At 43.1% G+C, this 15405-nt stretch overlaps 1 protein-coding gene across 2 annotated transcripts in view; it reads right to left on the bottom strand.

Annotated features, from left to right (window-relative positions):
- RFTN1 (raftlin, lipid raft linker 1) overlaps positions 1 to 15405 on the bottom strand; it is a 123477-nt gene that overhangs the window by 78357 nt on the left and 29715 nt on the right. For both annotated transcript variants that reach the window (XM_034760740.1, XM_034760741.1), the window contains exon 3: positions 9680 to 9866. In XM_034760740.1, the coding sequence (XP_034616631.1) occupies positions 9680 to 9866 (187 nt within the window). The remainder of the gene's footprint in view (positions 1 to 9679; positions 9867 to 15405) is intronic.

The raw sequence follows: 15405 nt of genomic DNA on the forward strand, positions 1-15405 counted from the left end.
ACAGATTCCACGGACTTTGTTACAGACTTTAGGTCCAGCTTGCCACTGTGTATGCAGGGTCTTGATTACACCAAGTAAAGTACTGTTAGTTGGATTCATCTGTTGCTATTTTGTTATTTTTTTAAATAAATCACAAGTTATACAATAGATATAATTCTTTTTTATTTAAAGCTATGCCATTTTGATGAGTCACTTGAACTCTCTGTCAGATTCCTTTGCAGGTAAGTAAAATTGGTATTGTCCAAATTGTGAATATTTGTGTTTTGAATTGTGGGAAAATAAAAAGAACAAAGCAGCAAGATCTCATCAAGAGTGTGACTGTACAGCAGATTTCATTATTTTAACAGCAAAGGAGAACGTGTGTAAAGTTTCTGAGATAAACCCAGCGCTCTCCTTTGAAAATTTATCCCCAAATAATAAAACCACTGATTCTAAATCTGAACTGAAATTCTTTCCTTAATTATTATTTTAATGATTACAGCTGAAACCTGCATAAGATAAATCTTAAAGATTGTCAGCAATATGGCAAAAAAGACCTCGCCAGGATCCAATGTATTTTTAGCTACCTCAATCTATTACTGTACGCATGAACACACAAGCACTATTCTAAGCAAATTATCCATGAACCTAGGATGTAGATCTCCTAATGGAAGAGAATGTGGCTTTCTTTTTGGCACATACTAGTCAGGATGGGAAGTGCAAACATCTTAATTACCATTGAATTTTGAAACTACAGCACACTAGACAGGAGTGTCACAGCAAAGGCAGCTGAAAGAGCAAAACAGGGAGGAAAAACTAAAGCAACCCAGCACTATGGAGCTGATGCAGACGACTCGTTCAAAGGCCAGGGTTGGGATTGCTCTGTTAGGCGTAGGTTTGCCGCAACAGCAGTAGATTCTCAGATCTAATAATGTGCCGAACACCTAAACAACCGATCTGAGATGAAATCTTAAAGAAAGAGTCAGAAATTAAATACCAAAGAGGAATAGTTGGTTCCCACAAATAGACCACTAATAATCTCCTCATTTAAGATTTTGTTCCGTCTGCACCATTCACAGATCTAACTGATTATTCTTATTCTGGTTAGCCAGAGCCTTCTATTTATTGGAAATGAACTGATTCTCTACTTTCCATTTGCCAAGAGAAACATACTGTGATAAGCTCTCACCCTCTAGTATACTACTATCACATACTTTCTTCAAGTGTAAATCAGTGTGAATCAACTTTTCTCAAGTGTGAATCAGCAGACTCTAGGCTAAACCTTATGTTTGCCTCCCCGCCCCCTACATAAAAGAAATCCCCTCTTGAAGAGCCTGGATTCACACGATGCATATCTTGTTTAACTGAGAAATCTCTCCTCTGAAGATCCAAATTCTCTGAATTCATCTCTGTCAGAGTCAGTCATTATTAAAACAAGATATGAAAAAAAGCACTACTTAGATCACTGCCAACTACTTTTAATTAGAGAGGTTTAAAAAAAAATAAACATACAGATTTTTTTGCAATACCCTTTGAGAAGCTTAAAATAGAGTTTTTTACCCTATTAATTTTGTCCTTTTCCATTTGAGTCCCAATCCAACTCTCACCAGTTCATTAATGTGTGAACACTCAGGGTACTACATTAACAAGGATATAGAAGTAGTTAGATAAAAATTAAAGTCAAAACAGAGTTTTTCCACTAACTTTAATGAGAGCTGAATCAAGTCCTTCATAAACATGACATCCTGCCATCACCCCTACTGTTTCTAAAGAATTAACATGCTTATATTTGTTTATGCACAATCATAATTAATAATGTCCATAATGCCATGGTGATGTTGATTGAAAAATAGCTGTTGTCTTTCTAATATTCTTTGTAACAAAGTTAACATTTTAAGAGCAAAAACCTTCCTTTAGATGCATGTGGCTCCCACTATCTGCTATGAATACCTCTCTCACATACATCCAGAAGCAGAATTTAGCCTGTTTCCATATTCACTTGAAATGGGTATTGTGGCGGGGGAACCATTTGCTCCTGCCTTTGCTCAAGTCCACAAACTGCTCAGAGACCTTTATGCTGGTAAAACACCTGGTACAGTTTATTTACAATCTTGATACCCACCACCATTGTACACCATACAGCCTTACTCCTTCAGTCTTAGGGAGCCTTCAGCTCCCAAGGCAAGCAGGGAAGAGTAATCTCTCCCTCTCTGTCTGCTTCCCCCCCCCCCCCCGACTTCCTTCCTTCCAGTGTTTAATTGGACCCGCAGTGACCAGAGCACTGGCTCAGCTGCTGTTGCCCAGAGCTCTCTCTCACAAATCCCCCTGTTATCTGACAGTAAATCTTCTTTCCATGTTCTCCCACCCTTACTAGAGGTTTCACCCTGTGAGAGTCTCTCTCTGTCCCTGGGGTGATCATCTGGGTCGCCTTGCGGGGTCTGCACATTCTCCACCCACAGAAATCACACTCTGTCAGGGGAGCAGACCCCCATAGCTCCATCTCAGCCCACAAGTCTTCACACCAGGGCACCCTGGGGAATTACTCCCCCTATTATCTCCCTTTGTATCTGGCAGAGGATCGAGGTTACTCCCTTTATCCCCGATCCCTCAGTCTCAGATTCTCCCAAACCTCCAAACAGTGCCTGGGTTTCTTCTCCTTGGGGCTGTGTTGCAGGGGGCACCATATGTTCCTCAACCTCTACTAAGAAGTTTGGGCTGTCTGTTTTCCCCCATACCTCCTTCCTAAATTCCTATCCCCCCCATCTTCAATTTCCTGGGGAGGTCTCCTTTCCTCCTGACTTGGGCTTTGTTGTTTAAGGGTTTCTATTGTTTCTCCCATGGGCTCATTCTTTTCTCTCCCTTCTGGTTTCCCTTTCCCCAACCTGGGATTCTTTATATTACCTTGTTTCCGTATTGGGACGGGGCTCCAACCAGTGCCCAACACAACTGGATAGGACAGCCCCTCCACTACCGCAACCTATTTCCAACTAAACCTCCCCTGGCCCTCCGGAGCACTTCGGCCATAGGGCAGTGTCTCTTATCCCCATGGACACATTCTATGTTCATAGTTGCCCCTGGAACCATCCAGTGAGACTTCACCAGCTCCCTCCAGACAAGAGAGCAACCTGAGGCCATATCAACAAGGCCCCTCCGGAATGTCCTCCCCACCATTACCGAAATGGTGGACAGTTTCTGTACTTGTTTCTTCCCTCCAGTTCTGGCCCAGCCACAAAACTCGGCAAAACTGCAGTCCCTGTATACAGGCAGTCCCTTTTCATGTGTCCCTGTCGCCTGCACTGATAGAATGTAATGGGTCGAGCCCCAGCCAGAGCTCCTCGGGGTTCTTCCTTCATCCTCTCTATGCCCCTTCTTGCTGTGGGTTCTCCAGTCTTCCTCCCACGCTCTAGATCTTCTTTTCTGGGTTGTCCCTTTTTCTTGGGAAAGTCTATCTCTGTATTCCTCTGTCAATTTCACGGCCGCATCCACCATACCGAGTTGATGCCAACTGACCCACACTCGTACGTTCTTAGGGAAGCCCTGAAGGAACTGTTCTAATACCAGAGCATTCATTATTTCCCTTCTGGTCTCAACCAGCAGGTGGCCCAGTCTATCAACCTTTGGGTGACTAGCCAGGGCCGTAAACCCCCAGTCCAACTTGCTGATCTGAACTTTTGGCAGTACTTCTCAATCGACAGATCCACCCGATCCAGGATGGCTGCCCTCACCATCTCGTAATTCCTGGCCTGCTCCTCACTCAGAGCCATATATGCTGCTTGAGCTTCCCCTGAGAGATAGGGAGCCAGAATGAGGGCCCAGGTTGCCTTATACCAACCTCAACCCATAGCTACCCTCTCAATAGTGCACAGGAATGCATCAGGATCATCTCTCAGGGCCCATCTTACATAGTCCCAGGCCCAGTGTCCAGGCGTCATCCGCCACCATGAGACTCACCACATTCTTTAGGAGCTGTTGCTGCATGTTGGCTTGTTCCCTTATGAAATCTTTCAGGCTTTTCTGCTGCTCTGCCTGCCAAGCAAACAAAGCCTGCCTCTCCATGTGGTGGGAATGTTCAAAACTTTGCAGGGTCTTCTGCATTTATTCTTGCTGTTTTGCCAGCCATTGCAGGGTCTCTTCCATTATGCAGGCCACCAAATCCTTGCACTGGCTAAGATTCCAGACAAGCCTCCATGTGTGGCAGGGCCTACTTGCTCCTGTCTCTGCTCAAGTCAACAAACCACTCAGAGACCTTCATGCTGGTAAAACACCCAGTGCAGTTTATTTACAATGTTGATTCCCACCGCCCTCATCTCTCTCCCCATCCCCTTCCCTCCTTCCTTCCTGTGCCTTTTTGTATCCTTTGCCTAATGGCTTAATTATCCTTCCAGGTCTCCTCCATCCTCCAATTAGGTACAGCTCTTCTTAACAGAGTTTGTTCTGCAGTGTTTAATTGGAGCTGCAGTGCCCACAGTGCTAGCTCAGCTGCTGTTGCCCTGTGCTCTGTCCCAGGTACTGTATAAGGTCAGCAAATGGGGTCAATAAAAATACCTATGTAAGTTAATGGAAATGTCCTGGTAATGTTAAGAAAAGCCATACAATGACATTGCAAGTCCACACTGAGCATGTTAAAATGCAAAGACAATGCCAAAACAACAACAGCTGCAGTAATACACTGCACTTAAATTGCACTTTTATCCACGGATCTCACAGTACTTTACAGGGCGGGGTAAGTATTATTATCCCCATTTTATAGCTAAAGCACAGGAAGACTACAGTGAGTTGCTGGAAGCATCAGGAAAATGCCTTGACATCCATCTCCTGCTCTGGCCACTAGGCATACCATCCGCTAGCACACATCTAGAAGAAGGGGTGATCCCAGGAAAAACAAAATTCTAGCAATGCATGTCAATAGCAACCATGTTCAAATGTCAGTCTGAAATAAAATGGAGTAATGCTGATAGAAATATATAGACTAATTAAAATATACAATTAGATGTCTAGGTACACACAAATACCTGATTGATAATACTGCATAAGTAAAGAAACTAACAAAACTCTTTGATTTATGCTATCTTCAAAAAGCAAGGAAGGAAGTGGGAGAAAAACAGGACAGATAATGATCACTGTAAGAGAACTGAAAGTTTAAATAATGGCTTCAAGACAATTGGTGTTAATAAGAAGCATCAGAAAAATAAGTAAGCTCTACAATCTTTCAGATGCACCATACAGAATGGCAGTGAATAGTGAGGTTGAGTGCTCATGAAAGCTAAAAGATTTTTTTTGACATTGTACAGCTCTTGTGTGCATTCTTGGTGATATTACAGAAAACAGAAAGAGGCCATTTCTGGTTCAAAGGGTAGGTGACTTTGCTAATGAGTTTATGCTTAGAGCTGGACTGCCTACAATCTTCTAACACTAAACATAAGCCCTCATTAGGTATAGTGTGTTCAGCAAATACCATAATCATCTACTTCCATCCAATTGTTAAATTTAACAGAGAGGACAGATGTCAGACCTTTGCCAAACTTAAAGATACTTAACTGATCTTTTTACTTGATCACAGATTAATCACGTCCTTTATTTTATTTTATAAAATGTCTTCTAATAAGGATGATTTTTCTGAAGCAGCTTTGAAATCCTTTTTTCTGTGATGTAAAATCAGTGTTATTCCATTTAGACTGCAGAACAGACTGTGCAAAAAAGCCTTCTGCCCAGCTATCTGAGATCAGTCAGCTGCCCATCTCTTCATTCTGCTTGAGATCTTCAAAATTTGCATTTCCCCCTTGTTCCTTGGCAGTAGCTACCATCGCACATTTGGCCAAAGTCAGAGGTGCATCTAAATGATTTTAAGGGAGTCTAAACTGGTGTAATTCACCCTTCTGTTATGTTTTTTTTCCTGCTATACTCCTTTTTCATCACCTAAACACACAAATTACCATCTTAGACCCATTCAGACTCAGTGAACCAAACTGAGTGATGGGAGTTAAGGGAATGCAAACAAATGGAATGTGAATATAACGGGACTTTAACTGACTCATACTCTCCACCGCCTTATATCTTGTATACTCATTCACAGATGTGCAAAGGGGGTGTAAAACACTGTCCCCAATACAAGTGAGCAGAGAATTCAGATTTGGTTCAGTTTCACACAGGTGTAAATTACTACACAAGGTGCAAGGCACTGATAAATCAAGCTCACTGAGTGTAAGATAATGTCATATACATGCGCGTTAGCCCACTTTTACAGGTCAATCCTGAACAGTGTTGAACTCTCTAGCCCAACGAAACACTTAAGCATGTGTTTTAATTTAAGCAAGTAGTCCCAGTAACTTCAAGGGAGCTACTCACATGGGAACTACTACCCATTTTGCAACTGGAGAAACTGAGGCACAGCTCTGGTAAGTGACTTGCCCAGTATTATTGAGGACATCTGTGAAAGAGTCAGGAACAGACCCCACATCTCATTATTCCCAGTCCTATGTCTCAGTCACAAAACTGTGACGCCCCCTTTGCCAAGAATATTGGTAGGTTACAAAATAGCATGAAGTTCCTTATTTATTAAACGAAGGGCTGGTCTACACTACGGGGGGGAGGGGGGAGAAGAGGAGGGATCGATCTATTTGTAGCTAAAGTCGACATACTTAGATCTACTTACCACAGTGTCTTCACTATGGTGTGTCGACAGGAGATGCTCTCCCATCGATTCCCCTTGCGCTTCTCGTTGAGGTGGAATACCAAAGTCGACGCTAGAGCAATCGGCGGTTGATTTATCACACAATAAATCGACCCCCGCTGGAGCGATCACTGCCTGTCGATCCGGATGATAGTGTAGACAAGCCCCAAAGCAGGTCAGTATAGAATGACAATTCTTTTAAAAAGTTGATCTACCTGGGATACTTAATGCCTATATGTAATTGGTAATGAAACATGGAGCCTTTCTCCCTTAGGCCACTGGCTCAAATTTGGCCCTATCTGTAGTTGGTAGGGATGTCAAGTCATTACCGTCTGATGATCATTTGGTAGGCTGTGTGAAGTGAGTCTGTGGTCTGGCTCCAATTTCTATTGAACAAGTATCCAAACCACAATTAGCCTCCTTGTCTAAATCCTCAGCAGAAAAAGATAAGGACAAGAATAGGCAAAGGAGAATGAAATACCCTCTAATTCCTAGAAATTGTTCCAGCATAGTAGGGCTTCTTATGGCTGATGTAGATGTAGAACAACAACTATAATTTTACATGTAGATGGTTAAGTCAGATAATTGAATCAGGAGTAGAGGAGTGTAATGCTGTGATGCCTCCTTTGTATTTGTGAAGCAGGCATTACGTTCCACAGTCTGTTCGGGGTGCCCACAGTCACACATTGGAGGGTTTTTAATTTTCCATTTGTGCATCAAGTGTCCGCATCTGCCATGGTTTATGTGGATGCTGTTTGGGGCTGCCCATAAGCTTCACGGAAGATCAAAGCCAGAGATCTTCTGCATCAGGTCTTTCACAAGGTGTTTGTGACTTCTTGTGAACACCATTTGGCTTTCCAAGCTCCATCAGGGTTGAAGTCAAATTGCTGGAAGTTAAGTGCATAGGTCCAAAAGGGCTTGCATGACTTCAAGCAGTGGTGAGGGACATCATTGAGGTCCCAGTGGTTGGGGAGACATTAGTTTTTCTCTATTCGCTGGACTTCCCAGAGGGTTAGGGCATTGCGGTGAATGGATGGGAAAGCAATGTGTAACAGCACGGACAGCCAGGGTGTTGGGGTCAACTTGAGGGTTCCAGTGATGCATCGCCTTGCAGTGTTTAGTGGGACATCAACAAGTAGAATGTGACTACTTTTGTTCATACCGGTGCACAATACTCAGCTTCAGAATACACAAGGGCCATCACTGATATCCGTTGCACTGATGCTCCTCAGCTTGTGCTTGCCAGTTTCTGGACCAGGTTGACCCTTGTCTTCGTCTCGGTGGCTACCTTCTTCAGCTGGTCGTGGAAGGTTAGCGTGCGGTCCAGCTTCACTCCGATATAAGTTGGAGAGAGGTCATGTTGCACAGTGTTGCCGCAGGTGGTCACTTTCAGAGTGCGCTTAGCATTCCTATTATCAAGATGGAATGCAGTTACTGTTGTTCTGTGGGGGTTTGGCCTGAGCCTCCATTTCCAGAGATACTCCTCCATGGTGTTTAGGTCCCCGTTCAAGGTCGACTTGATGTTACTGAAGGTGGTTGCTTGTGTCGCCAGAACAAAGTCATCTGCATATACAAATTTGCGTGACTTCATTGGTGGCATGTCACTCATGTAGGCATTGAAGAGCGTCGGCACGAGTACTGAGCCCTATGGCAATCCATTGTGGAGGAACCGGGGCGAGCTGACTTTGTCGCCCAGATGGACACGTAGCCGCCTATTGCTCAGCATCGTCCATAGCAGGCTTAGTGTTTTGAGGCAGGGGATGATCTTTGCAAGCTTCAGCATCAGGCCTTTAATCTAGACTGTGTTGGAGCAGTGCTGAGGAGCATTTGTGATATGGGAAGATCGCACTGCTTGTTTGTACTTGTCCTGCAAATAGTGGACTGTGGTCCCCATGGCTATCAATCCAGTATTAAATGGATTCTCTTTGAAGTCTTTAAATCAAAAATGTGAGGACTTCAGTAACTCAGCCAGAGGTTATGGGCCTACTACAGCAGTGAGGCCAGTGAGGTTCTGTGACTAGATCAGTGTTTCTCAAACTGAGGTTGCCGCTCCGGGCCAATGGGAGCTGCTGGAAGTGGCGCGGGCCAAGGGACTTACTGGCCGCCGCTTCCAGCGCTCCCCATTGGCCTGCAGCGGCGAACCGCGGCCAGTGGGAGCCGCGATCGGCCGGACCTGCGGATGGGGCAGGTAAACAAACCGGCCCAGCCCGCCAGGGGCTTTCCCTACACAAGCGGCGACCCCAGTTTGAGAAATACTGGACTAGATGATCATGATGGTCCCTTCTGACCTTAAAATTTAGGAGTCTAAATGTATTTTTAAAAACTCTTTACTAAAAATTTTAATTCTATTATGAATGTTTATTCTCAATTTCTCTATCTCTTTTTTGGAATGACTAAGCAGAAAAATCTATTGATTTTTATTAAATTGAGAGATTAAAACATAGAAAGAATTGTGTTCCCTAGCCACTGAATGTATTACACAAAGTTACTCAATACAATTTGAAACACAAAACAAAGCAAACAGACTCATTTTCTGTTGGTTTAAAATGAATTGTACCGGGTTGGAAAATTAAAAGCACTTTGATAGTTTTGGGAGTAAAGTTTGTAGATAAATACAAAAATGCATGTTACTTTATAATTTTTAGATTAATTGTGTTATCCACGGACTGTATGCCTCTTCAAAGTAAATATTTTTCTAGCTGTATTTAATCCAATAAATTATTAGAATAAAGCACACAAAATGGACTGTTTTAGCAAATTATTAGGCACAGGGTTTGTTTGCTTTTTCATGACAACACATTCCAAAATATAAAGCAGATTTCAACTTGTTATTTTCTGTCTTAGCTGACAAAATGCAGATGGATTATAAACACGAAGAACATGTTAAACCTATTCAAGCCTACAAATAAATATCCAAGCCTTGCACAGCAAACATTAGCAATGACATTGCTATAATTTCCTGATCTAGGTCAAAACTCAGCAGGAAATCTCATTGTCTATTTTTATCCCAGCTCACTGGAAGTGCTTTACCTTTCTGTTTTCTTGATCAGCACAGCCCTGAAGATTTGTTCCTGGGGAGTCCTCTCTTTTTCATCAGTTGGCTGCACAAAAGGGTGGACAGCAGCCAAGATGAAACCCTGCTGATATAGTTCTTGCAGCTGAGATGGAAGATCACGCCAGGAAGAGAGCTTGATTGCAGAGGAGCTTGGTAGCTCATCTGGAAACAAAAACAAAAAATAAATCGATCGATAATCCTAAATTAAACTACCTTTTTTTGTATTCCAGCCTCTCTGGAGGTAAGCATGCTTCACACTGATGCGCACCATTCCAGCTGATATACCTGTAGCTAACTGAGGTTTACTTGATTCCAGAATTCCTTAACAGATTGTCTTGCAAAAGGTTTAATTACTGCATAAATGACTGGTCCAATTAGATGTAAAGGGTCAGAATCACATTAAAATACAAAGTGTGTTAGATTTTTGGTGGATAGTGTGGGGAGGGAAGACTTAGTAAGCACATAGAATGATGCTATCCCAATATAATGATCAGCACCAATGGTCAAAATGTAACACACGAAAAAGGGGACATTCATTAATGAATGTAAAAGAAGACAAATTCAAAAATAATAGAAGGAAGCACTCTTTTCCCCACACAATGCACAGACTGCAGAACTCCTTGCAACATGATGCCATTGAGACCAAGACCCTAGCAAGAGTTAAAAAAAATGAATATTCATAAGAATAAAAAGAATATCCAGTTATAATAAGTGGGATAATCTTCCCACCCCCACTCTACCTACTGCAGATTCTTACCCCTTTCTCTGAAGCACCTGGCTATTCTCAAACAGAATCCTGTACTAGATGGACCTTGGGTCTGATCCAGTCTGGCAGATCCTATCTTATCCCAGTAGCCCTGCACAGTTGAGAAGAGAATCTGTAAATCATTTACAACAACCTTCCTGCATCTGCCTCAGCCACTCTCCATACTTTTTCAAGTGTTATCTGCAAACACATCTTTTCTCCCTGGCTCTGCTGCTTAATTCCTCTCTCCCTTGGCTATCATTTATTTTTTAACTAAGAGCCTAGTTGTGTGAGGTGAGGTGCCAAGTGCCCTCAACACCCACTGAAATCAATGGGAGTTGAGAGCACTCAGCCATTTGCAGGAAGTGCTCAGCTCCCCGCAGGACTGGACCCTTGCTGTAAATCGCTCTGGAATAGAGTTTGTTGAAAGATGCTAGTTATGCAAAATAAAGTTTTATTGTATTGCATTTCCCAACAGATAGTGTGGGTATCCTTTATGAATAATGAAAGAAGTTATCAAAAACTAATAAATATTCTAAACCAATAACAGTGGGGAATAATTTAAATAATAATAGGATAGCTATGCCACGTACACTTTTTCTTAACCCATAAGAACATGTTCCAGATAAGGATAATGAAGCTTTTGATTGAAGGTGATATGACACAGTTTTTTAATTGTGTAAATAAAGAGAGAAACCTAAGAAATGTATATGGTGACAGATCTTAGAGAACTGAAGTATCTATCACAGCACACAAATCACTTATGATTCATAAAAAAAGCTATCCAATAAATAATGTATAATAAATATAAATAATCAAACACACTGTTAATTATATTGGTCCTGCTAGGGAGTAAGTGGAGGGGAAAGCCCAAGTGTCCAAACTCTACTTATGTGTTGTTCAAAACGTCTACCTCCTCTGGAGTGCTCTCCCTTCCACTTCTTCTAATAATTATTCACTGTGAGCCCCAGAGTACAGGAGAAGTAATGATATTAATAAGAAAATGTAGCCTGAAATAGCTTTCTAACAGTGAGATCTATCAAGACTGTGGAATAGTTTCTCAAAAGGACTGGTGGGAGCCTTATTGTTTGAGAAATTTAGAACTGACCTTGACAAACCCCTGGAGCATATGCAGTAGAGAACAATGCCACACTAGCCAGTAGACAGTAAAGAGCTAGGTTATCTAGTCTACCCTACGTTTTGAGATATAAAAAACTAACCACCAGAACATTTCTGCTAAAACGTTGACAGTTAATGTTGACACCCTAAAGCAATGAATAGGGGTGATTTCACTTCTCAGAGCTATTGTTTAAAGCACAATGGGAGGTGCAGGGGCCGTGCCTGCAGGAGGAGGCAGCGCACAGAGCTGCCTGGCCACGCCTTCACCTAGGAGTTGAGCAAGGGTGATGTCACTGCTTCCAAGGAGACCCCCAGGTAAGCGCCGCTCAGAGCCCGCCTCACCCCATGCTGTGTCCCAACCCCTGTCCCCTCCCACACCCAACTCTGCTGTGGGGGGTGGGGGGAGGAGAGGAGATGCGGTGGCCTTAGAAATGCTCCAGCAGGTGCGACTGGTGCAGGGGCTGCCTGAGCTGCCTCTGAGCCAGGCGCACTGGCCACTGCAAAAGCCACAGAGGTCACAGAAAGTTGCAGAATCTGTGACAAACTCACATCTTTACTCATGCTTACCTTGGGCATGGACAATGGATGTGTCTTTACTTATGTCTGGATTATTCTGCATACCCCCTAAAAGAAAGATTTGGGGATCTAATAGAAGGTCAGCACATAAGTCTGAGACAGTTGCCTAAATACTTCCTCCCAAATGCCAAATACGATGGGAAAATGTCAAAGCAAACATATTTGTGCCCCAAGACAAGCACTTTAAAAATCCTTAGTATTATTTCCATCTATCTTAACACTCTCATAGAGCCTCATCCAACCCCCAGTTAAAGTCAATGGAAAAAGTCCTATTGACTTCAATAACTGATAGCATTTTTCACCTGTAGATCTCAAAGCATTTTACAAAGTATGATTTATCCACATTTTAAAGATGGGGAAACTGAAGCTGTGAAGTGAAGTGTCTTACCCAAGGACACACAGCACGTCAGTGGCAGAGCAAACCTTTCCACAATTCCAGTATTTACAATAATTACACACGGAAAACCTGTGTATCCTGCCAAAGGTCCAGTACATTCTTAACAGGGTTTTCTGTTTTATCAATCTTGGGTTTAAAGTGACTATAGCGCTACTAACATTTTTGCAAATTCTGCTCCACATTCCCATGTTTCTTGTTACACTTCACATCCTGACCTCAATGATTGCTCTGTTTATTCGGTCTAGGTTTAGACGAGAATGTGAGAAGCTTGTAAATGACAGATGCTGTGTTTTTCAATTTAGCTACAGTTGAAAGTAGAAACAGAAGTGTGGGGTGTGTTTGGAACTGATTCCCAGGCAAATTAGGTTGCTGCTCGGCTGATAATTGAAGCTGCAAGTATTTCCAGCAATACTCATTACCAACAGATTAAACAGTATCTTAGAGAAGGAAAAGAATATTCCCCCATGAAACAACTGACATCCATGCGTTTCCTGGGGTCTACAACTCCGGGGTTAGCCCATAAATTCTATATAGCTAAAAGGAGAGATCTCAGATTGTCTCCCTCTTGCAGAGAAACACAGGGAGGCAGACCGGACACAGAATTCTAGAGGATGAACTGTGAAAAATTTAAAGGGGATTGTCCCCTCAGGTGCTTGGGCCTATCCGAGGGGCAGTGCAAGGTGGAGGTGCAACTTCCCAGCCTCACAGATCCTGAGGCCCACAAGGGAGCGAAAGCTGAGAATCACAGATGAAGAGGCAGCTACAGCTAGGGGACCCCTTGGAGCTGTTCTAGTGGCCTCATCTTCTCCTGACTGCACAACTCTTTCTGGAACAAGGCTACCATTTGGCGAACCCTTCCTGGCTGCAAACTAACAGCTGGGCAGGAGAATCCACAGAAATCAATGCTACTTCCAACGGCATTAACTTTAGGGTGACCAGATAGCAAGTGTGAAAAATCAGGACAGAGGGTGGGGGGTAATAGGCATCTGTATAAGAAAAATCCCTGAATATCAGGACTGTCCCTATAAAATCGTGACATCTAGTCACCCTAATTAACTTCCTCTTGGAATCTGAAACAGAACTTTGAAAGGCTAGCAAGGAATGGAGTCACAGAGAGCAACTAGTATCTAGCTCCATCTCCTTCCCCAAAACCCTGCAGAGAGGCTTCTAACAAGTTCTTATGGTGGGCAGATGATGCCATAAAACTGCAACTCCCCTAGTGTCCCACAGGATATAGTCCACTCTATCTCTGTCTCTGCTTGTTGTACCAGATGGGATAATTTGGACTTCTTTACTTTTTGTCAGCCTTATCCAAAGCGACCCTTCCAGAAGCCATGGAGAGATATGGAGAGTATTTACTTTGGTAGCACTGTCCTCCTGTTTGTGTAGAAAGTGGCACTGGTGATGTCCAAAGCTCCCCAGTGTTCGCCCACTTAGGGCTATCCTGGGTCTTGTCCCTGAACCACAAGACAATCTGTTCCAAAAGACAATGGGCTAAATCCACAAAAAGGACTTAGGCTTTGCCTAGAGCAGGGGTTCTCAAACTTCATTGCACCGTGACCTATTTCTAACAACAAAAATTACTACATGACCCCAGGAGGGGGGACCAAAGCCTTAGCCTGCCCGAGTCCCACCACCTCGGGTTGGGGGGGTGGGGGAAGCCCGAGCCCCACCGCCTTGGGCGGGAGGGGGGAAAAGCCAAAGCCCCAGGGCTTCAGCCTACGGCAGGGGGCTTGTAACCTGAGCCCTAATGCCCATGACTGAAGCTGTTGGGCTTCAGCTTCGGCCCCAGGTGGTGGGTTTCGGGCTTCTGCTTCAGCCCCAGGAAGTCTCAGCTAACCCTGGTGACCCCATTAAAAAGGGGTTGTGACCCACTTTGGGGTCCCGACCAACAGTTTGAGAATCGCTGGCCTAGGGAACATTAATGGTGAAAACTGAGGCACCAAGGGACTTTAGGCACAACAGAATTAGGCAGCGGGTGAGTGGGATTTTGATGATCTCTGGTGCCTAAATGTTGGATTTAGGAGCTTAATGTGAAAGTTGGACACAAGTCTTTTTGGGGCTCTGGGCCAATGTTTATAAATACTGCTGTTCCCTTAAGGCCTCAATAACCCCTGGAATTAAGCCATAGATGATTTCTAGCAATTGTGTTAGGGTCTATGTTGAGATAAGCAGATGCATCCTTCATCAGATATTAAGAGAGAAGAATATTACAAACACAGTGGGCTGTTCCACCTGTATCAAACAATTAGACTTGGATAACTCTGGGAAGCTGCAGTCTACACCTTTCACAAAAAAGAACTACAAAAGGAAATTCTGTGAAATAATACATCAGTTGTCCTCACCCATGATTAAGACAACGATCATATAAATATATTAAACTTTTCATATTATGCAAATATCTTAACAAAATCTGAAAATAATCATAGAATCATAGATTCAAAGAATTGTAGGACTAGAAGGAACGTCGAGAGGTCTTCTAGTCCAGTCCCCTGTACTCATGTCAGGACTAAGTATTCTAGGCCAGTCCTAAGAGGTGTTTGCTAACCTGCTCTTAAAAATCTCTAATGATGCAGATTCCACAACCTCCCTAGACAATTTGTTCCAATGCTTAACTACTCTAACAGGATTTTTTTCCTAATGTCCAACCTAAGCCATCCTTGCTGCAATTTAAGCTTCTTGTCCTATCATCAGAGGTTAAGGAGAAGAATTTTTCTCCCTCCTCCTTGTAACAACCTTTTATGTACTTGAAAACTGTTATGTCCCCTCTCAGTCTTCTCTTTTCCAGACCAAACAAACCCAATTTTTCAGTCTTCCCTCATAGGTGATGTTTTCTAGAATGTCAATCGTTTTCGTTGCTCTTC

The sequence above is a fragment of the Trachemys scripta genome, chromosome 2 (genome assembly GCF_013100865.1).
Source record: "Trachemys scripta elegans isolate TJP31775 chromosome 2, CAS_Tse_1.0, whole genome shotgun sequence".
NCBI classification, from domain to species: Eukaryota; Metazoa; Chordata; order Testudines; family Emydidae; genus Trachemys; species Trachemys scripta.